We start from the raw sequence: 21,438 nt of genomic DNA on the forward strand, positions 1-21,438 counted from the left end.
ATGTTCATTCATTTAATTATTTTTTTCTAAAATCTGTTCAAGAGAAACTACAGCTTATTCCATTTACTTGAAAAAAAAATTCAATGTATCTCATTTATTAGTCATTAAAATTTACGACTTAGTACTTTCCGAACACAGAGAATTTGGATCTTATCAGTATGAATAAAATAAAAAGTCTTACAGTGCAGATGAGGCGTTCTAATCTGATTTAACCCATTAGTTCTTCAGTCAGCTGTCTAATAACAACTAAACCAGCAGCAGCAGCAGCAGCAGCAGCAGCATCTCTCTGCATGTCCATAGCAGCTGTCTTTTCCTAGCATCTCTGTGGGCTCAGTGCCCACCTATGTAGGCAAACAGACTTTTTAAAAGCTCACAAAATCCCACTCACTCTGACAAAGTAGGCTTCGCTGAAACAGAGGCACCCTTTGAGGTGTTGAAGTCCAAAAACAGAAGAGTTTTAGGATTTTATGCAACTTTGATTAGCTTCTACGGCATTTTTTTGGGATAGTATTTAAGGAGGAAACTTGATTTAAGTCTCTTCTGCTGGTTGAAGTCTCTTGCAAATTTAAACATCTCTCGCATAGTCTTGTGGAAACATCAGACCTTGATTTTTCAAGAAATGTTTTCATTAAAGCTGGGAACCTTGGTCCTGTAGATAAGCAAAATGTTTCAGCAAACCCAGTGGAAAATAAAATAAAATAAAAACTCTTTGTAAGAAGGATGTTTCACTCCACTCTCCACAGTTTCACAAAACAAATGTCCCGCTTCTGCATGACAGACTTGTATCAGTCAACTGAACCAAAAAAAAAAAACCTTACACACTTCTTTCCATCCAGCTTAATCGGTCTCTGCCCTCTTTTTTTCTTTTTTGAACCTACTTAATCTTCTGCAATCGCTTTGGGTCATTTCATCTGAAACTTTGCACATGTTAGGGCTTCAGAAACAGCAAAGTTATTGTGCTGTTTAAATGTGTTACTAGAAAACCACTTCAGAGTCAGGGAGGTATTTCTGATCATTTTCTGCTTCTTGCTTAGTGCGTCACTCCCCATTAAGGAAATCCCATGTTTACCCCGTGGCTTAAAACTTGATGTATTTCCTCACTGGAGTCAGAACACGGGCCACGACCCTGCCTGGAACTTCCTGATGTGAACGCTGAGTTCAATTTGAGCCAGAAATTCATTTCAAAGATGATTACTGTCTGTTGGAAATGCTATAGGGCCAAAAGGAAAATTTGTTCTCCGATTATTCACAGCTCTGCACAGCAGGAATGACTGCCTTGCTCTCCCAGACACCAAGACACTGACAATCTTTTCATGATCACTCATCCGTGAACTGCAAGCTTTATATAACACATACTTTAATGAATGTTGCTCCTAAAAGGGAGTGACAACAAAAAAAAGTTAGTTGAAAATGAGATGTTTCTTGCTGCTCATGTTGTGCAGGTGACCACTATGCTTCGTGTAGCAGCTGGTAACTCCCGCTGCTCTGCCAGGCTTATTTGCATCGCTTATTCCACAGTATGACATGATAGCACAGCCCATTATTCAAGTGTCTGAACTTCCCCACAGACAGACCTGCGTTTCAGACGTCTGATTCACCCTGCTAATTTCCTAATCATCTCTCAATTACAGAGCCCTGGACATGAATTTAAAAAATATAATAATAAATTGCTCCATCAAATTAATAATGTATGACCACAAATTAGTATTGTGTAACTAGTTTGTGTGCACAAAGTACTAATTTGCACCAACAAAATGCTAATTTGTGCACACAAAATACTAGTTTGTTTACAAAATGCTAATCTGTTTGCAAAAAGGGCTAATTCGTGCCAACAAAATGCTTATTTGTGTTCACAAAATGCTAGTTTGTGTCCACAAAGTGCTAATTTGTGCCAACAAAATGCTAATTTGTGCTCACAAAATACTAGTGTGTGCACATTTTGCTAATTTCCTAGCAAAAAGTTCTAATTTATTCCAACAAAATACTAGTTGGTGCACAGAAATACCAGTTTGTGTGTAGAAAATGCTAGTTTGTGTGCACAGATTGAAAATTTGGGGCCAAGTAGTGCTAATCAAATGCTAATTTAAATGCCCAAAATACAAATGATTAATTTAAGGGAACATTTAATAACCTTAAGTGACAGGGATCCATTGATGTTGAATTTGCTTGTTGCAGTTTTAACAAAAGATCACGCGGGTAATGTCATTGCAGATCATTATCTGCTTGTAAAGAATACAAAATTCTTCTTTTGTTTATCCCCAATTTTTACCTTTCTTCTTTTATTTCCTCACAAAAGAACTTTGCTTAATCCTCTTAACCTCTTGAGACCCGGTTTCCACATAGGAGGACATCACACGGTGGTTATTTTTTACGACTACGAAATAAAAAAGGTGTATCAAACAAGAGCTCGGGTCTCAAGAGGTTATGGTAAAACAAGTGTTTGGTGCTGCAGCAAAAATGAGAATAGTTGCGTGTTTCAAGAGGATAAACTTTGGACATGAACAACTTACTACTAACAGATCCCTGTGAAACCTAGCATGTTTAAAGAAATTTTTCGCATATATACCTATAGGAAGCCTACATTTTTTTCTTAATCATGTTTTTTCTTAACCTCACTCCTATAATTTAAAAAAGAAAAAGTTTTGTTTGTTATATTTCAAGTCCATGTCTCATTTGTGATCATGTTAAAACAGTGGCACTGCTGGAGGGATTTCTTGTGCAGCACATAAGGAGCATTCAAGCTTCAACATCTTTCCCTGCTGGTCAATGTCAGCTTGTTATAAAGAGTAAAAGTGTTTTTTATCCTCCAGATTGTGCTGCTGCTGCCGCCTGCATGCAGAGGAACCTCTGACAGGCACTCTGCAGACCTCCCTGGAGCTTCAGCGGAGATTAGCAGATGTGTAGCCAGCACTCAGAGCCCCGGGCCCGGCCGTGGGGATGGCAGCCTCTGCTCTGGAATTGAACACCATTGGAGTTATGAACAGGTGAGTTTGTTGCTTGTCTCTCTCTGGGTATGTTTGGTGAAAATTCAGCTTTCTAGCTGAGAAGCTGTTAGACCAGAAAGGCTTTTAACACAGCTTGAAAGAATAAATTGTCCTTTTAGCTGCATTCAAGTCACACAAAGTCACATTGTTTTGATTATCCTGATTGTTTAAGCCAAAGTTTGAGTATTTCTCCCCACAAATAGTAAATTAGATGTAATGCAGTTTTGGAGTCATCTTGCACTTGTATTTATTTTGTTCATCATTAGTTCTGCTTCCTTTACTTGTGTATAAGGAACCTTGTATTACCCGTTAGTAACCTTTCTAAAAACTCTTGCAGTCTTTTCAAACGCATGTCAACATTCACATTGTTTCCTTCTGTGCAGCAGTAATCAGTTTCAGGCTCAGCCAGGCTCCTCTAGCGCCACCTCTCGAACCAGAACTAGCCCTGTCGCCCGCCCTGTGCTCCCAGTTCCAGATCGGGGCACCTACTGCCAGTTTCTGGGTGGTGGTCTCTATTCGCCGACAAGCCCCAAGGTGAGCCGCGTTAGCACGCCTGCTCAGAGAGCAGTGTAGTGTGTAGTTTTTTAATGAAAAAACTTTACTGCTCAAGCTTTTGTAGCAAATGTTTTTCTACAACCTCGCAGCTAAAGTGCAGATTAGTTACTAAAACAAAGTAGAGTAAAAGATTCATATTAAGAAATGACAAGTGAACATATTTTGTTGTCATTTTAAAACATAGAGAGTTGAAACTTGTATACTGGTAAATCAATTCAAACCAGGGGGGCAGCCAGAACATTTTATATGGGGGGGGCAGAAGACTTTGGAAGGGTGGGAAAATACCGGTGTGGAAGGAACTGAAATGAAAGGATCATAAATACGTAATTCTAATAGTTTTATCATTGTTATTTTTTTCCAATTTCATTTAAAAAATATTGCTGTTGTTATTTTTGCCATGCTTAAAGAAATTGTATTTCTTAATCTTTTTCAATGATGACACTAGTATTGACTCAAAAACTGGGTGGGCAAGTGTGGGGCAAAGCTTTTTGCTGATGGGGGCTGGCTGCCCCCCCCCCCCCCCCCCCCCCCCTTCGTAGACCCCCTAATTGAAACTTTTTTAAAAAGTTTTAGACTAGTTTTAAAACAAATAATAAGCTCATTGTTTATAAATGTTGTTTATCTACTTATGCGAGAAAGCAGCTGGTGTGTCTTGTTCCCCAGTTTAAAAAAAATAATACCTAGAAATAACAGTATTAATCCCAAGCTTGTCAATGTCCCCCCATCTTTATAACGTTTGTTGCTCTCAGACTAGCCCCCGATCCTTGGGCCACGCCTTCGTCTTTCCTCCTCCCTCCTTTCTGTCACCCTCACCTCGGGCCCGCTCCCCCTCACCGCGCAGTCCAGACCGCCTCGGAGCCTACGTGGGCCAGCGAGTCCGATGCCTGAGCGGCGAAAATCCAGGGGAAGAGGGCGGGGAGGAGGAGAGTGGGGGGGAGGCGAGAAGAGAAGAGAAGCGAGAGGATATTAGACGCCAGACACAGTTGGAGCAGATCCACAAAGAGCTCCAGAACGTCGAGGTAATTAATTTTTTTTTCTATAAATATAACCTAAAAATGAAATTTTCTCCACATTTTAAAATGTGATGTCTTTCTTGTTACCTATTTTTTATCAGTTCACTTAGGGTATTTCTTTTTAACCCTATGTTGGCTGTAAGCAGATCATCTGTGTCTCCTTCAGGTCAGAGGGAAAGTGGGCATATTTGAAGCCCATATTTCTGGGATTCGTGCCCAGGTGCTCAAAGGTGAGCTTCAACGCAGCCCTCGGTCTCCAAGACGAAGCCTGCTCCTTTCGGACCCCGACCAAAGTAACACAGGTCCCGAATGTCCAGTGACCCACCTCCAAGAGGCTAAAGCTCAGTCTGTTGTTCCGAATGGACAACAAATGGAGGAAGGAGCGAAGGACGAAGGCGGGAAGGAAGCTAGAACAAGAACAGAAAACAAAACATCCATGGACCAAAACAGCTGCTGTTCAGAAACAGCAGTACATACTCATTCTACCGAATATCCCTTTGTCCAAGCGTCCCCGAACGCATTGGAAAAAGATAAAATAGATGGAGAGATAAAAGTGGGAGAAGTACTTCAAGAAGTAAATATAGAAAAAGACAAATGGGATGTTGAAAACAAGTTCATGTTGAAAGATGAAAGACAACGGACAGATGGAGAAGTAAACGATGGAAAACAGGACAGATTTTGCCCCAAAGTGCTGCTCCAGACAGAGGAGAAGGCATCGGAGGCCGACCCGAATGGCATCGCTTTGCCTCAGGTCCACAGCACAGAGAGCTGCCCCGGCTTGCAGGACATGTCCTCCAACCACTCCTCGTCCATGCCTTCCTCCATCCCCGCTGTGATAATAACTGACCACGGTTTGGAGAGCCTGCCTCAAGCTACAGAAAGCCCGGGCTCGGATCGACCATCATCCCGCTCCACCAGCCCCGTTCCAAACACTTCAACGCGCTCGCTCAGGAAGCTGTCTTCCTCATCTGCTTCATCAGCTGGTTTTTCTTCTTCATGGGAGGAGTCAGAGGACGATATTTCCAGTGATCCAGAGAAAGGAGAGCGCCTTCTCAACCCTGCACTCCTAAGTTCCCAGAAAGCAGTAAGTAAACCCAAATTCCAGAGGTTTTTGTGCACCTGAATGTTTCATAAAATAAACTCTTAGAGCTGCCGCCTTACATGTTGGCTCTGCACTCAGATGCTGGGATGTTAAAACCAAAAAACCAAGCTTACCATAACCTAAACACGTCTTTCTTTCAAGTCAATGTTGCTTGCAATCTATATTGGCAACAAGTTAGTAAATCTTGTAATATAAAAATAAATTATTTGTTTTAAAATTTTGTTAAAAATAAAATTTGTTAATTTTATAGTATTTTTGTTTATAATTTTAGTATATTTTAGAAAAACGTTCAGATTTTATCTTCGTTTTCTTTCATATTTGCTTGTTTTAATGCCTATTTTGAATCTCCTTTATAAAGTGTTTCTTTTCTTGTGACTGATCTGTTCAGTGAAATCCGCCTTTAACAGGAAAAAACAAATCCCACTGAACCACCTACGTTCAATTATTATTGGCTAGTCGTTTTGTGAGGATAGAAGTGTTTTATTAAGGTGTGAGAGGATACGCTTGTGGAAAATACAACAGTCCTTCTTAAACATCTCATAATTTTCTTCGTTTCTGTGTCTGAATGTGCCTGTGCATGTTTCTAGAAGTTCCTATATCAAACGGGTTCAGACCCCAGGCAAAGAGCTATTTGACTTGAGGAAACCTTTAATGTAAGCTCCCACCTGAATGTCCGGAGAGCCTTTACGGCTGTAATTATTGTAGATGATTTGCCGTTCTACGACACTGTGTTTGGATACTGTTCAAAGACAAGGCTGAGGCCTGTTTGGGTGCAAAGAGTGTGTGCATGTGTGTGCGCTTGTGCACGTGTGTGTGTGTGTGTGTGTAGATGAGTGGGTGGAAGGCTTTTGTAGCCAGAGAAAGTTCAGAAGGCCATCTAACTTCTGCTTTGAAACACGGTTTGACGAAGATTGCATAAGCCCTTGTTTCAAACTACACTAGCCCAACAGACTCTTAGGAAAGTATAAATTTTAATTCCCTGCATATGTTCTCAAATTACTTACCCCCAAAACCAACATCCCCGGCCCTACGGGTGGCACAGATTGCAAGATATTTGCTTAAATGAGTCTGTCCGATAGATTTGAATAGTGCCTGAATTGCTCTTTGCATGTTTCCACTTATTATTTGTTCTGTATTTGTTTGTTTTTCTATCATCTGTTCAAAGGAAGAGAGTCAAGTGACTTGACTGTTCTTGTTAGTTGTTACTAGAAGCAGGAATTGCATCATTGCAGTAAAGAAGTTGTCAAACATGTATTTACTTTCTGCTCTATGGCAAATTACTCGTCCTGATCTGCCCCATAAGCAAACTGGATGCATGTGTACTGAAGGCAGACTTGCAGAAACACATAAAGCACGCTGGCTTGTGTGGGAGGCGTGTAGGAGGGAGGATAGGGAGAGCGAGGAGGAGGAGTGATGCTGTGAAAGGAAGACAGAAGGAGGTAAACTGGCAGAAAACGCCGAGAAGACAAAGCTGTGTGAATGCGCCGCACATGACAATAAAAGACGCATAAATCCTCTTCTAAAATGTTACTGGAGATTTTATTTTAAAGTTTCACTCCAATCATATTTTGATCTATTGCAAAAGTGTTCCCAGGGGTCTCTTAATTAGGATGATGCCGTTTTAACCAGAATCCGAAAAACATGTTGTTTTCTAGGACATAGTTTCTGCAGCAGTAGTTCATTGGCCATTCATCTCTGATTTGTGGGCGGGGCTACTGGAGAGAAACCCCGCCCCCTCACTGCCTCCCAAAGCTGAAAACTCCCTGTTTACACACTCTTCCGCTAGCTTACAACCCCTCCCACCACCAACCAAATATTACCAATGCGACATAAAAGGCGAGTTATATTGGAGCTATCCAGCAGTACAGTTTTGATCCAGATTCCAGCTAAGACGAGGAAAACAAAGACGTACATGGATCTGTTTGTCTACAAGCGATGCATCAGAATGTATTTTTGACATCACAAATACAATATTTATCCCAACAGCATTTTTTTTTCTGCACCTGATTTAAAACGATTTGAACAAAGAAATACTCAGAAATAGCTTAATTTTCTTTATATATGTCCTCCATCATCAGAAATATGCCATAAGAACATGTGAAAAACACCGCTTTCATCAGAGTAGGTCTTCAATAATAAAGCCCTGGAGGTTTTTTAGGAGGAAAAAGTGTGACTCTGGCACCAAAATATGCCTTCCAAAAGAAGAAAGTTTTTTTTATACTTAGAATGAACCAGATTTTGTTAAATAAAGTGATGATATGTAAGAAGACAGTTTAGAAGCCAAAAATGTTTTGAGACCTACATTTCTAATACTTACCCAAGTAAACAATATGTTTTCATTTTTAAATACATTTAAAAAGAATTTCTCTGGCTGTACAAAGGAAAAACATAAACACAAACTCATTTTCTATGTTTTCATGCTGTTTTCTTGTTGCAAATAATTGTCAGCATAGACACCTGCTGCAGATTGGCATCAGTACTGTTTTTTTTTCCAAAGTTTTCAGTTGCGTTCTGTGGAATATAAAATAGGTACTGCTATCAAACATGTGCTTTTTTTTGTGCAAGATGGGATTCAAAGGCTGCCGTTTCTTAGTCTTTTTTTCTTTTTTGTGAGCTCCTTTTTGGCAACATAGCCTCAAATGAAACCTGAGACATTCCCTCAAATGCAAAACGATGGGAGACAAGTGTTGTAGAGCGTGGATGTCAGGAATAGCAAGCCTAAAGGTGTGTGCATGGTTCGAACTAGAAAGAAGAAATTCTGGGGAAACACATCGAGGAAGACAACACATAAACACTTTTGTGTTTAAAGGCTGCAGAGCCTGGATGTCACTCTGCAAAACGAAGAGTCAAAGAAGTTTAGAGCAAGTCTTGCTCTGCAGTGCAGACGCATAATGAATGAGCTTGTGTGTTGCCTCACTTTGGAAAGCCTGCAGTTCTCTTTGCAGTGACATGTTCTCTTCATCGCGGTCGTGATAACACCTGCAGGCCTCGGCTAACAGCTCAAGCACATTTTCATCTTGGCAGAATCCCTCATTTCCTTTCGCATAAATTCTTTGGGCTTTATATGAGTTTCTTAAATGGTTTTGATATTTTTGCCATTTTTTAAAAGTTGTGCAAGTCATTGGCTTTGAGAAAACGCCTGCGTCATGTTTCAGCTTTTATTTTCCACTGTGGAAACCGAGTTCGAACAGAAGCAGCAGTAAAAGGGAAGTGAGGCAAGACTTTTGAAAGTCGCCCTTTTGGTGATGTGGATTGCAATGTTCTCTATGCCTTCTGCAGTGGGTGCAAAAATGGGAAACATCCGCGTTTTCCGACCCGTTTTAACTGGGGTGAGGCACTTAAGACATCATCAAATCACTTCTACAAGCAAACACTGCAAATACACACATTTGGAAAAAGGATTAAACGCACGCTGCTGTCAATGTAAACTGTGACTTAAGGGCCACTCCCTCTGCACACATTAAAATAAACTTTAGTTAGCTGAATCATGCACAATGTGCAAACATGAAAGGATGCATCCCATTCGTTTGAATCCTACATTCTTTATCTGTTTCTTGCAAATGTGGCCACGCACTGACCTAGCAATAATCTAGCTCTCTGTGTCCACCATGTGCCAGTCCGCCTGATCTGATCTCCTAAAGTGAGGCGAAGATTTCAGGTTTGGATGTAAAACAAAGAAAAGACAAAAACAAAATGCAGTTATTGTGTGTCCAACTTTGTAACAGAACTATATCATCTTGAAATATTCGCACACACAAACGCACACCTTTTTTTTTTTACTGCAGTGGAAAATCTTACCACCGCGGCGGCAAGTTGCCTAGCAACCTGGTGACGTCAAACAGAGTTTCCCTCTCACAGCTGTACAGTACATGTGTGCTGAAGACTGCAAGTTTCTGAGTGTGGGTCTTGCCCATGTGTGGATGCTAGTTGCTGCAGCTGCTGCTTCGTTTACTGTGAGAAGGGAAACACCGGTCAGCTCTTTATTTGCAGGATTTGTGCGTGCATGTGCTTGTTTGTGTTTCCCTTTGGAATCAAGGTGTGTTGGGGGGGTCAGGTCACCCTGGCATTTCGGTTCTCAGTTTTGGATCCGCAGCTTTGGGGGAAACCCTGATAGTGGCGGCAAAAAAAAAACCCAAAGGAGAAGCGGACTTTGGTTGCATCTCCTGCACAGTCTGCAGATGCATGTAATGGATGGAGGGTTGTGTTTGCTTTGATGGCATGTCTGAAGTGGACACACTTTTATAAGTTGATCAGCATGCAGCGAAACCTCCCGAAGCAGTGTTGCAGAGTCAAGTCTAGATTGAAAGGCAGATACACGGCCAGTGTTCCATACTGACCTCAATTTGGAAAAAGTTTCCTTATCTGACAGTAGATACAAATCACTCAAACAAAAAGCCACAACTGTGCAACCCTTTTACTTTCAGATCTCCCTTTTTTTTTAAAGTTTCCATTGGCCTTTTGGTTGCTAGGTGATTTAACCCGCTTACCTAAGGAGGTTGTTTTGCTTGCATCACCTTCTCCCCAGTCTAATTTAGCTTCTGTTGACTGCTTGTGGTGTTGGTGTTGGTCTAAACTTTGCAGACAAGATAGTTTCACACTATTTGTATCTGCAAGGAGACCTTGTGGTGAGTGATAGCAGGCTTGTTGTTTCCTCGGTGCTTCTCCTCTAAAAAAACATCAGCATCAGTGTTTCCCCCGTTTTAGTTACCCTTTGCCCTGAGTTTTATTTTGGAAAATGTTACCCAAGAAGCTGCACATAAAATGGTGATATTTATGCGCCTGTGAAATGAGTTTTAGCACAATTTAAGTATTTCTGATTCTTCCAAAAAAGCAAATAATTGCATATTTTGCATTCAGAAAGGAGGAAAACAAAATGTATTTGCACAGATGGTTATTTGAGGGACACATCGATTCTGTTCCTTGGCCTTTTTTGTAAACTCTGTGCTGTATCTGTTGTTTACAGAGGGCAAGGCCTTTTTCTTTGTTTGTACTCAATGGCGGATGTGGAAAATACTGTCGCTGAGGCAAGCGGCAACCCCCCCCCCCCAATTTCCTGTCTACAAGAAGTTCCTTCACTTACTATTTCCTCTCTCTCTGTCTCAATGGAAACTTTACTGTTTCTCCTGCTTTCCTCATGTCATCCAGCCGGTCTGGGAACAGAGATAGGGAAGTATGTCAAAAAAAATGGAATAAGCTTGTGTTTAAGGGGGTTTAGATTAAAAAAGAATAATAATCCATATGGAAATACTGATAACATTGCTGCAAAGCTTGATTATTTTGTCGCTCAGCAGGTTTACTGATGAGATTGATTCCTTGGTTCATCTACTGATTATTCTTGAAATAGATTCTGATGTTGTGTGCAAAAATGATCATGTTGTTTTTTTGGAGTTCTCTATTTTTGTGGGATGTCTCCAATTTTATTGACTTTGTAGCAACAACATTCCCAAACTGATGGGATTATCTGGGTTTGTTTGTGCGCTCAGAGTTCACCAGATTCAAATGCAGACAAATTTTCTGGTACAGGAGGGTTGCTGCTCACAAGATGGTTAGTTCTTTTTGTTTATTTATCGAGTACAATTTTTTCTGTATTCCAAACTCATAAAAAGATGTTGCTCTACTTGTCTGCAAGGTTGTTATTTAATCAGTTTCTCCCCAACTCACGCATACGTGTCTTTCCCCTGAGGCCTGGACCTGATGGGGAAATTTGCATGTCCAGATTGTTTACCCACTGTTTTGCCAATCAAATATCCCACAATTGTTTTAACCATCCAATGCCCACAAGCACACAGGGGTAAATCACGGGGAGGATAGAAAGAGGAGCCTGAAGTGTCTGGTTTTTCAGCTTAGACAGACTCTGGACAGGTCGTGGTGGTTGTTGTTTGTCCAGCACGATGTGGTACACTTGGCTGTGTTCAATATGGAGCATTGTCATTTCAGTCGGAGCCATCTTCGTCCTTACTATCATCCAGCGCCGCAACAATCGGCCCAAGGTACCGTCCGCCTGTGCAGGAACTTTCATGTCAGCCACTCGCCACAGCAGATTGTTTTTCTGTGTAGCTGCAGTTCTGGTTTGACGGCTTCACTTCGGATTTTATTGAAATTGTTTATATTACATGGAAAATATCTGTAATAATTACAGGCCTTTTATGTTTTCCTGTGAATCCTAATCTCTACAAGCAGCAACACTTTATTTAACGGCTGCCACTTAAGAGCGTGCATACTTATGTTTTTTGTAGCTCACATGATGTCAGAGCAGCACTGGTGACAGATGGCAATTCGAGCAAACAAAGGGTTCACCTTGGCGACCCGTCAAAGCTAAACCTTGTTTTAGTTTCTTGCTAACTTGTAAAAAACCGGAATGTTTGTTAAAAGCTGTAATTTTTTCCACTGCTATTTATTGTATGATTTTTTTTTATTATTTACAAAGAAATAATTGTTTTTTATGTAACCAGAAGTAGATTAACCTGCAGTTTTTGGAGAAATAATCTCCAAAAAATAATCTAAATTATACAACGATGATGCAGTGGGGCTAATCTTACTTTTAATTAGTTTCCATTGTGTGGTTTTCACACATGTGAATCTTTTTGAAAGGTCTCGTTTTTTCCCTTCAGATCTCTGAGAAAAAGAGAGAGAGAAAAATCTCTCATGTGACCCATCACTGCTTTAGACTGAGCTTTGTGGGTCTTAATCTAACCAAAGATAGTCATGCTATCAGCTGATGAACTTCTGTCAGGTCCAGATGATGTGACCTGGGTAATAAGTCTCCTTCTATGGTCCTCTCCTATGGCCTCCTCCTGCTGCTACTCTTCTTCTCCTCTCTAGTTGTTTGCAGGCATAATATTATTTCTGCTTATGGACGATAGGACGTTTTCGGAAAGTGAGATCATATTTAATCACTGAGATCACAAGACACAAAGCTTCAGTTGCTCTTTTTGAAGACTCCTCAAAATCCTAAGGGTTTTGGTTTTTAGCAGACGATTAGTGATTTGCAGGCTTTTCTGCCCATAAGTTGCACAGCCAAGTATTGTTTCAACCAAGTAAGGAATTTTTCCATGTGATGTAATGCTGCTGGCATAGAACGCAGCCTGGAACTGTTAACCCTTCTTCCATAGTATCTGCTGGAGCTTTGTGAGTCTTGCAGGACGTTTAAAAAAGAAATTTGATTCTTTTGTTTTAAAAACATTTTTTAATTAAAAAACTGCATAACATTTTGTTCTTGCAAGTGAAATTCTTCATCAAGAGGATTTTTACTCCTTCCACAGAATTGCAATTGCTCTCCAACAATTCCTTTACAGTTAATTACTCACAAATGTGTACAAATAAAGTCTTATGAAGTAGAAGAGCTGGGAATGTGGAGGGACTGGATCTGACTGAGATGGAAACATTCACATGTTGAAGCAGAACACTGAGCGTGCCTCCCTTTGTGAATGAGTGTCTGTGTGTGGCAGGACTCCCACAGTGCAGAGTGTTCTTGCCAGGGACAGGGAGAGCTTTTGGTGAGCGTTGTGTCTACACATGTGTGTTGGTGAGTGCTTGTGTGTGTTACCAGGGGCAACCCCAACTCAGGGCTTTGTTAATCTTAACAAAAAGGCAAAAAAACAAGGCTGTCCCACAAAGTCAGGGATTCCCAGCTGTGTGTGTGTGCGCACGCGTGTGTGTCCACATTGTTTTAAAGACATTTATCTCCTGCTGCTAAAAGGTCCCGAGAACAGGGTTTAAACCAGGAAAGCTCGCATTTCTTTTGCTGTTAACATGTTTAGAAGGATGAGGATGTGAAGGATCACAGAAAAATAAACTATTACCTGAATCGCTTTAATCAATCATCAGTGTTTGTGTAGAAAACCATAATGTTGAAAACTTTGTTCCCTATAGGTTTAAGCGAGCTTGTACATTCCAGTGCATTAGCTCTTCCAGACGTACATGGCTTTATAGAAATCAAACAACGGCTGCATGTGTTTTTGTCATGTATAATTGAGTGCATTTCTATAAAAGTTAAAAAAACAAAAATAGCTATATGAACTTTATGGTCTTTTTCCATATTTAAAAAAAAATCTGCAAACAAATATATATTTTCCCCCTCAACTTTTGGGGTAAAAGCTAAAAAGTACATTCTAAGCATTTATCTAGTTAAACAGATTTTTTTTTAGTTTTCATGATGCATCTAATGTTTTAGAAGTCAAGTTTAACTCATTACATTATTTAAAGACCCAATAAAAACTGTGTTTTGTTTTCTTGTTTTTTGTGTGGAATTTTTTGGATGATGGAGAATATAAAGAAAATTAATCTCAAAAGGGCATTTTTCAGTATTTCTTCTTCTTCGAATTGCTGTGAATCAGGAGCAGACAAAAAAATACGATGAAGACTAAAATAAGAGCGTTTGTTACATACAAAATAAGCAGGGCAGGCCACAATTCTGATGCTACCACGGACGGACGTGATGCAGCGTTAGTGTGGTCAACCTCTGATCGGAAGATTGCAGGTTTGATTACTGCCTTGCCCGCCCGTGTGTTGAAGTGTCCTTGGGCAAGACACTGAACCCCGTAGGTTGCTGCCATCAGTTTGTGAATGTGTGAACTGGACTGTGAATATAAAGTGCGTTGTGCCTTCGAGGAAGGTATAGAAAAGTGCAATACAAGAATACACCATTTGCCATCCACTTGTAGACAATGACTACGTCTTCATTTGCTTTTCTGGCAAATTTCCCATCTTGCTGGCTTCTGGATCTAATGTTGCTCGCCATTTTCGTTGCACCGCTAATATGAGGATGGGTGTGAAGGGGCTGTCAACTAGGAGGAGAGAGTGTAAACAGATGGATGATGGGAATTATTTTTTTTCACTGTCAGGAAAACATTTTCATCACTGTCACTGTTTGGGCTTGTTGTGAGCACCTAGTGGTCATCATTGGTATTGCATTTTAAAACGCTTAAAATGTCTCATGTTCTTTTTTTTGTGTGCAAAATTCCCTTAGTTCACACAAATTAATTTAGGGATGAAATAAAAGCTGACTTTAACTGCTGTTATTCTGTAAGGGTTTTATTCAATCACTCACACCTCAAGCGAAGGGTAATGACACAGTTATGCTGTGGTGCAAAGTCTCCCCACCACCATGTTGTTGTCTGGAGGCACATATATCTGCATGTTTGAGCTCCTGCCATGCACTACAGAGTTTTATCCTTTAAAGGAAGCCCTCTGAGAGGGGTAAGACCAGATCCCATGTAAAATTCCTCCCAGGATGAACTGAATACACTTAAAAGAGTCCAAAAGGTAGTTTTTCTTTTAGCTGTGTGTTTTTCTTTTTGTGTAGAGGGGCAGCCAAACTTCACAGTGACTTTCCCCTTGATGAACATAAATGAACCATTTGACAGCAGTTTTGCTCTTCTGTGGTTATTGTTCAAGTTATGTGGTTAAAGTTATCTGATCTCATTAGGTGATCGAGGTTTAACTTTGTCCCTCTAGGGTTTCCTCCATGGATATAAAAAGGAAAGAAACAAATTAAAAAAAGAACCAACATGTTTTACCTAATGGGTTTTTGAATTCCGAACTGCTATAATCAGAATAAGTTAATTTTTTCCGAGCTGCCATGATGAAGTGAAAGGATAAAATATACAGGAGTTCATGGGTAACCGCTTTGTGTCTTTGTGTGTTTTGTAGCACAAGTCATGGAAAAAAATAAAGAACATGGTTCACTGGTCGCCCTTTGTTATGTCCTTCAAGAAGAAATACCCCTGGATTCAACTGGCGGGACATGCAGGTGTGTTTGCACACAAACATGTGGGTTCATACTTTCCCAATCTGTTGTGAAGCATTTTTTTTTTCATTTGAAAACAATATAAACTTTTGCAGCGATGCATAAAATTGATGATAAAAGCATGTAAACATCCAGCATTGCTGTAAACCTTAATGCTTCAAATGCGTCCTGCAGCTGCCATGCAGTAAATCTGTTTCTTTTTCTGCAGGGAGTTTCAAGGCGGGAGCAAACGGACGCATCTTGAAGGTAAGACGGCCCAAAACGTCTCTGCTTTTCGCTTGAGTGAAAATGGGTACAACTTTTGCCTTGTTTTTCAGAAACACTGTGAATGTGAGCAGCGCTGTTTGTCCCTGCTGATGAAGGACGTGCTCCGTCCATATGTCCCTGGTTACCATGGAGACGTGGAGAAGGATGGACAGAAGTACAACCAGATGGAAGACCTGCTGGCTGAGTTTGATTTCCCATGTGTGATGGACTGTAAGATGGGAATAAGGTGAGGAAACGATGTTCTTCCAGCGTAATCTTTCAGCTCAAAGCTCCACTCCAATCCTCTTTTGAACTATTATAAGAGCCTTCCCAGTGGCCTTTTAATTTTGATTATGTTGTTTTTAGCCAAAACCTTAGAGAATAAAGCAGCAGTAGTTCATCAGAAATGTACCTCTAAGATGTTGGTGGGACTGTTGGCATGGAGTAAGCCTGCCCCCACTTCCCTTCATCCATCTGTTCCATGATGTACATGGATCTAGTTGAATTAAGGAATATTTAGAAATGCCATTTTGAGCTTATTTTTCTTTATATATGTCCTCCATCATGAGAAAATGACACAAGAACACAATTTTTATCAGAGTGGGTCTTACAACGTAAAGTTTAAATCTGTTTTCTTTTTTAATAGAGCAGCTATGAAGCATTTCAATTAGAATGAATAGAAATGTATTTGTTCCCATCTCCGTTTCCTTTAAGGACCTACCTTGAAGAAGAGCTGACCAAAGCGCGTAAGAAGCCTTCCCCAAGGCCGGATATGTATCAGAAAATGGTGGAGGTTGACCCCGAAGCCCCCACGCCAGAGGAAAACGAGAGGAAAGCTGTCACCAAGCCGAGGTACATGCAGTGGAGAGAGACCCTGAGCTCGACAGCTACCCTGGGATTCAGGATAGAGGGAGTCAAGGTGAGGCAAAAAGAAAAGTGTGTGCATTCCCCTTTCCCGCTTTTCCTCCCATCGTTCATCCACGGAACTCTTTTCAGGGACATTATTAAACTTCCTGTTTTGCCTGGAAACTTCCACTGAAGTGTCTCTGTTACTTTACTATACACAAGGCCTGCCAGCAGCAGCTGTATGGGCCTAAGCAAATGGTTCTGACACACACTCACTAAACTCTTTGTTCTTTTCGGCTAAATATGGGCATTCACTACCTCCCGGTGCTCGGTTGCCATGACACCAAGGGGTTATCCCCCAGAAACAGACGTGGGAGTCCGTTTTCGAATGAGTGGACACTCCAACCTAAATTGGCCGGCAAACCTGAACTCTAACCTGCTTCTATTCATGTGTTCATAAATATAACAGAATAGATCCGTTCAGTCAAAACGTTTATGAATGGAAACTTTTGAGGGTTTTTTCAGACTTTCAGGCCATAAACACACTGTTCCTGTTTTAGCTTATTGGCTAAAAATGCGTCCTCCCCCATGCTTTCCACAGTGCTCTCCTGTTCCTCCATCTCCTGCCTTTTGTTTTGTTTTTTCCCTTTCTCCTCTTTTGGACCCTGGAGCCTGAAACATCATGAAAACAGAAACAAGACTTTGAGTAAACTAATTTATAGTGCAGATGAATCTACATTGGGTTTTGTTTTGACTGCCCGGTGGCCTCTCCTGTGTTCTACAGAAAGAGGACGGGACAGTCAACAGAGACTTTAAGAAGACAAAGACGAGAGAGCAGGTGACTGCAGCCTTCCGAGAATTTGTGAAAGGAAACAAGGACATCGTGGTGAGTTGTTTTTAGCGTAGTTTACCAAGGGTTTGTGTCTGAGTTTCCAATGAAAATTGGATTTGAGAATTGGAAGCACACAGAAGGAACAGTAACTTAAAAACAAGTGTCCTACTCATTGACTGTATACGGGAACTGGACTGAGTGAAAACGGTTTACTATCAGCTCCAACAAAATGAAGTCATTTCAGTCGCCATTTTTTTCCGCAATACGGACATTGCTATGTTGGAGTCAGATACGTCAGTAAGCAGTGACTGGATTGAGTCGGTCTGAGTCACCATTTCTGGTAACCAACCTCGCCAATCAGGAGTGAGCTTGTTGGAAGGCCACACCTCTACCACTTGAAAGCAGCCTTGGGAGACTCTGTCAATGGACGTGAGACCACATGCTCTAATTGAGGCCTCTGATTGGTCAGCCTATAACCTGAATCAATGAAACCTAAAATATAATGAAAAAAATTAGGATTAACAACACGTTAAAAAATGTATCAGAGCAATGACTGAGGAACTGCTGTTTATTTCTCTGTGAATTTTTATGGGATTCTGTTTTTCGGAGCGGGTCTTCCTATTTGGAACCCCGAATTTTATGTATTTATCTTTAAAGTTTTGTACACCGTTTTACTGTGGGTCTATTTTTAAAAGTTACCACAAGGCCTCTTGAAATTCTTGAAAATGTTTATCTTTTGCTAATTTTAAATTTAATTTAAATGCTTTTATTTTACTACATTTCATTTTCATTTTATTAATTTTATTTTTAATTGATTTTTTTTAGAAACTGTACCTGAGTAGGCTAAAGGAAATCCGAGCGATTCTGGAAGTCTCCCCCTTCTTTAAATCTCATGAGGTAAGGAAAGCGTTTTATAGATTCCATAACTTCATTTTTATTGTACGTAAAAATTAAGTTCTAAAAGGAAATTGTTCTTTTGGTTTCTGGAGATTTTTTGAAAAGCCCTGTGAAATGTCCACTAAATGCATTTGAAGTGAAAACAGCTTTTACATTTTGAACTTGTAACACTCAGTTTCTGTTGCTTTGCTCCAATCCAAGATGATTGTGCTGAACAATCTTTAAATTGTTCAAGTTATACATTGTAGTAAAGTGCAATTGCTTGCTGTCTTCATGGAAACTGTGCTTAAAAATCCTGACCACACATCCTTTACTTTCACATTCGAGCTCTCACAGTCAAACACAGATGAGGAACATTTCAAAACGAGAAGTGAGACACCAAACCACTAACTACAATCGGTGGTGGAAGACACTCAAATGAAAAAAACACCAGGCTGTGTGCAGCGAGGAGCTGAAAACAGCCGGTTTTGTCATCTTTTTGTGTTTTACTTCTCATCCTCTTGTGTAGGTCATTGGCAGCTCCTTGTTATTTGTTCACGACAACAAAGGAAGGGCCAAAGTCTGGATGATCGACTTTGGGAAAACCACACCTCTCCTTGAAGGAAGGGAGCTAACCCACCGAGCAGCTTGGGTTGAGGGGAACAGAGAGGATGGCTACCTTTTAGGACTTGATAGTTTGGTGGACATCCTGGAAAACATGGAAAACGCTGAGACTTGAAGTCTGAGAGCTTTTTTTTTTGTTTGTTTGTTTTTAAATATGAGTGAACACTTGGACACAACCACTTCCTGTAATTCTTCATTCCTTTAGGGAATATGTTGCACTTCCTGAGGGTCTCCTTCACAAACACTTGAACTCCTCTCCCCTGAAGCATCAAAGCATGCCTGGATTGTTCAGATCCAGTCAGGAGTCATCACACAAAAAAAACTTGGAACAAAAAATTGAATTTTTAATGAGATTAAAAAGACAAATCTTAAGATAAACATTTCTTACAAAGCAATATTTTTAATTAATAACTAAAGCTGATAATTATTCCCCAAAAAATCACTATAATTATTATTAATTCCTAAAAGACACATTTTAGTGATCGCCCAAAAACTTAAATAATCAAATTTGTCATATCTTTTTGTCATATTGGCTTTTTTTTTTAAACATTTACATTTTAATTTAAAAAAAAGTCAGTCAAATTTTCTCTTTTGGCTACATCTTTTTTATAAAACAATTTAAATGTAGATTTATTGCATATTTGAAACCAATTTAGAGACTGTCTAATTCAAGAAGTTGAGTAATTTAGATAAACCACAGGTTTATAGTGTGTGAAAATAAAGTCCATAGTGCTTCTGTTGCCAAACACTTCAAATCTTTTCTCACTTTTCTCAGACTTCCCACAATGTTTTGTTACATTTAACTTACGGGGTATTTTGTTTGTTTTTGTTACAACATTTTAGTTAAATTCAGTGAAACACTTACAGCCAAGAACAATCTTATGTAAGCTATTCAGTGCCTTGACAATACAGAGCCAAGTCAGAAACCTTATAAAAATGAGTTTCCTAATGTTACTAAGTGTTTTTCTTCCGGTGTCTAATGTGGGTGGGTATTTTTTTTTTTGGCTTAACATGGGCGCATGTTTTTTTTGTTATACTTATTAATAAGTTGTAGATGGCTTGGCCTTTATTTAAACCGCTTTGTCTGGTGTTTTTAGTTCATTGGAGCCTAAAAAATGTTAAATTTTGTGTTTTTTGTCCCTTTTTGCCCCCAAGATTGAGTGACAGTCCAAGGACACACCATATGTGAATTTGAGGATAATTGATGTAAAAAGAATAATTATAATGAATAATTGTTCATATCAAGGTTATATATTTGGCAAGAATCAGGTTTATTCGTTTAGTTTTCCATTTATATGAATTACATATCCTAGAGTACGAACAAAAAACCAATCAAAAAAGAGAATAGACAGAAGTATAACATGAAACTTATTAGATGCAATATCCTTATTGTCCAAGCTGATCAGTTTAACAAACCAAATACTTTCAATAAAAGTTTCATAACATAACAGGATTTTGAGCAATAAAAAGCTAATTTCAAAATCAAATTCATGGCTATATGTTTTAGTTGAGGTTTGCTGTGACATTTAATGAGGATAAACTACGGCTTTGTGCTGTGCCTTTTGGAAGAAAGGGTCAAATGTGTCGGGGAAACGCATTGCTTTGTCATGTAAAAATACAATGTGCTAACTAACCCTTTAAGATCACCCACCTTAATGAGATCTTCTGCTCAACTATGTGCATGTACAGTTCTTTAAAGGTTTGCTAGCCTGTATATTTATTTGGATTGATCCTATAAAAAAAGAAGAATTTTGTGAAATACTTGTGCTCGTGTTTGGTGTTCTTGTCCACCTTTATGTGTTGTGTGTCAAATTGATTTTCATCCTGGCTTTGGTGACCCTTGGTGATGCTGATTCTGTTCCTTTTCCACAACAATTGCCATGTTTGCATGAGGGTTATTTGTTATTCAAATCACACCTATCCACAAGAGCAGCAGTGTCCGGACCTGGTTGAAGAGAAAGGACGTGATTCATGAGAAGTTCTGGCCAGAAGAAGAAGAAGTCAAAATGAGATCTTTATGTGAACCATTTAATATTCTATCCCCCTCTTTTATGCAAACACTTGCATTTAACACATGTAGACTTACTAGAAAAGTATTGGGGTTTTTTTTGTAGTAGAAATGAAGACCTGATTAATTAGGAGTTTTTGTGCCAAACAATTTACTTTAAATTAATAAAGCACCAAGCAATTATTGTTAACATATATTTATACCACTCAATTTATTTACACAGAACATAATTACTTTTGTAAAGAAGTAAAGTCAGTGTAGAATATGTTACCATCCTGATTCATGACTAAACACGCGGCAGTAGAGGTCTTTTGCGCCCTCTACTGTCAATAAGCTTCAACTGCAGAGAAACGCTTTAAAACCATTGTCCAGCTCAGAAAGCTGTACACATGTACATTGTAAAAACTGTTTGCTTTTAAAAACTGTAGATTATAATTTTCTTATAATTGCAGCCTAAGAGGCTTAATTTGAATTGGATTACCAATACAAACATAATTATTTTTCACCTTTATTTTAGCTGTCAGTTTCTTCTCAAGTTACCAAAAGGTAACTGATCTTCACTTACTGACAAATGTCCAGATGGACACACACATCAGAAAGATTT

General features: G+C 39.6%; 1 protein-coding gene across 4 annotated transcripts in view; it reads left to right on the plus strand.

The window, feature by feature from the left end:
* itpkb (inositol-trisphosphate 3-kinase B) overlaps positions 1-20,585 on the plus strand; it is a 30,912-nt gene extending 10,327 nt beyond the window's left edge. For 3 of the 4 annotated variants that reach the window (XM_078942880.1, XM_020714464.3, XM_004083858.5), the window contains 11 exons: positions 2,811-2,984; positions 3,368-3,518; positions 4,289-4,558; positions 4,719-5,636; positions 15,306-15,405; positions 15,611-15,648; positions 15,720-15,895; positions 16,363-16,567; positions 17,279-17,380; positions 18,152-18,223; positions 18,732-20,585. In XM_078942880.1, coding sequence (XP_078799006.1) covers positions 2,938-2,984; positions 3,368-3,518; positions 4,289-4,558; positions 4,719-5,636; positions 15,306-15,405; positions 15,611-15,648; positions 15,720-15,895; positions 16,363-16,567; positions 17,279-17,380; positions 18,152-18,223; positions 18,732-18,941 — 2,289 coding nt within the window. In that variant the 5' untranslated portion in view covers positions 2,811-2,937 and the 3' untranslated portion in view covers positions 18,942-20,585. The remainder of the gene's footprint in view (positions 1-2,810; positions 2,985-3,367; positions 3,519-4,288; positions 4,559-4,718; positions 5,637-15,305; positions 15,406-15,610; positions 15,649-15,719; positions 15,896-16,362; positions 16,568-17,278; positions 17,381-18,151; positions 18,224-18,731) is intronic. The other variant, XM_011491893.4, reaches the window with a different exon arrangement.
* Positions 20,586-21,438: the final 853 nt, after the last annotated feature.

This window comes from Oryzias latipes, chromosome 24 (genome assembly GCF_053564925.1).
Source record: "Oryzias latipes strain Hd-rR chromosome 24, Olatipes_Hd-rR_3.1".
In the NCBI taxonomy this organism is placed as follows: Eukaryota; Metazoa; Chordata; class Actinopteri; order Beloniformes; family Adrianichthyidae; genus Oryzias; species Oryzias latipes.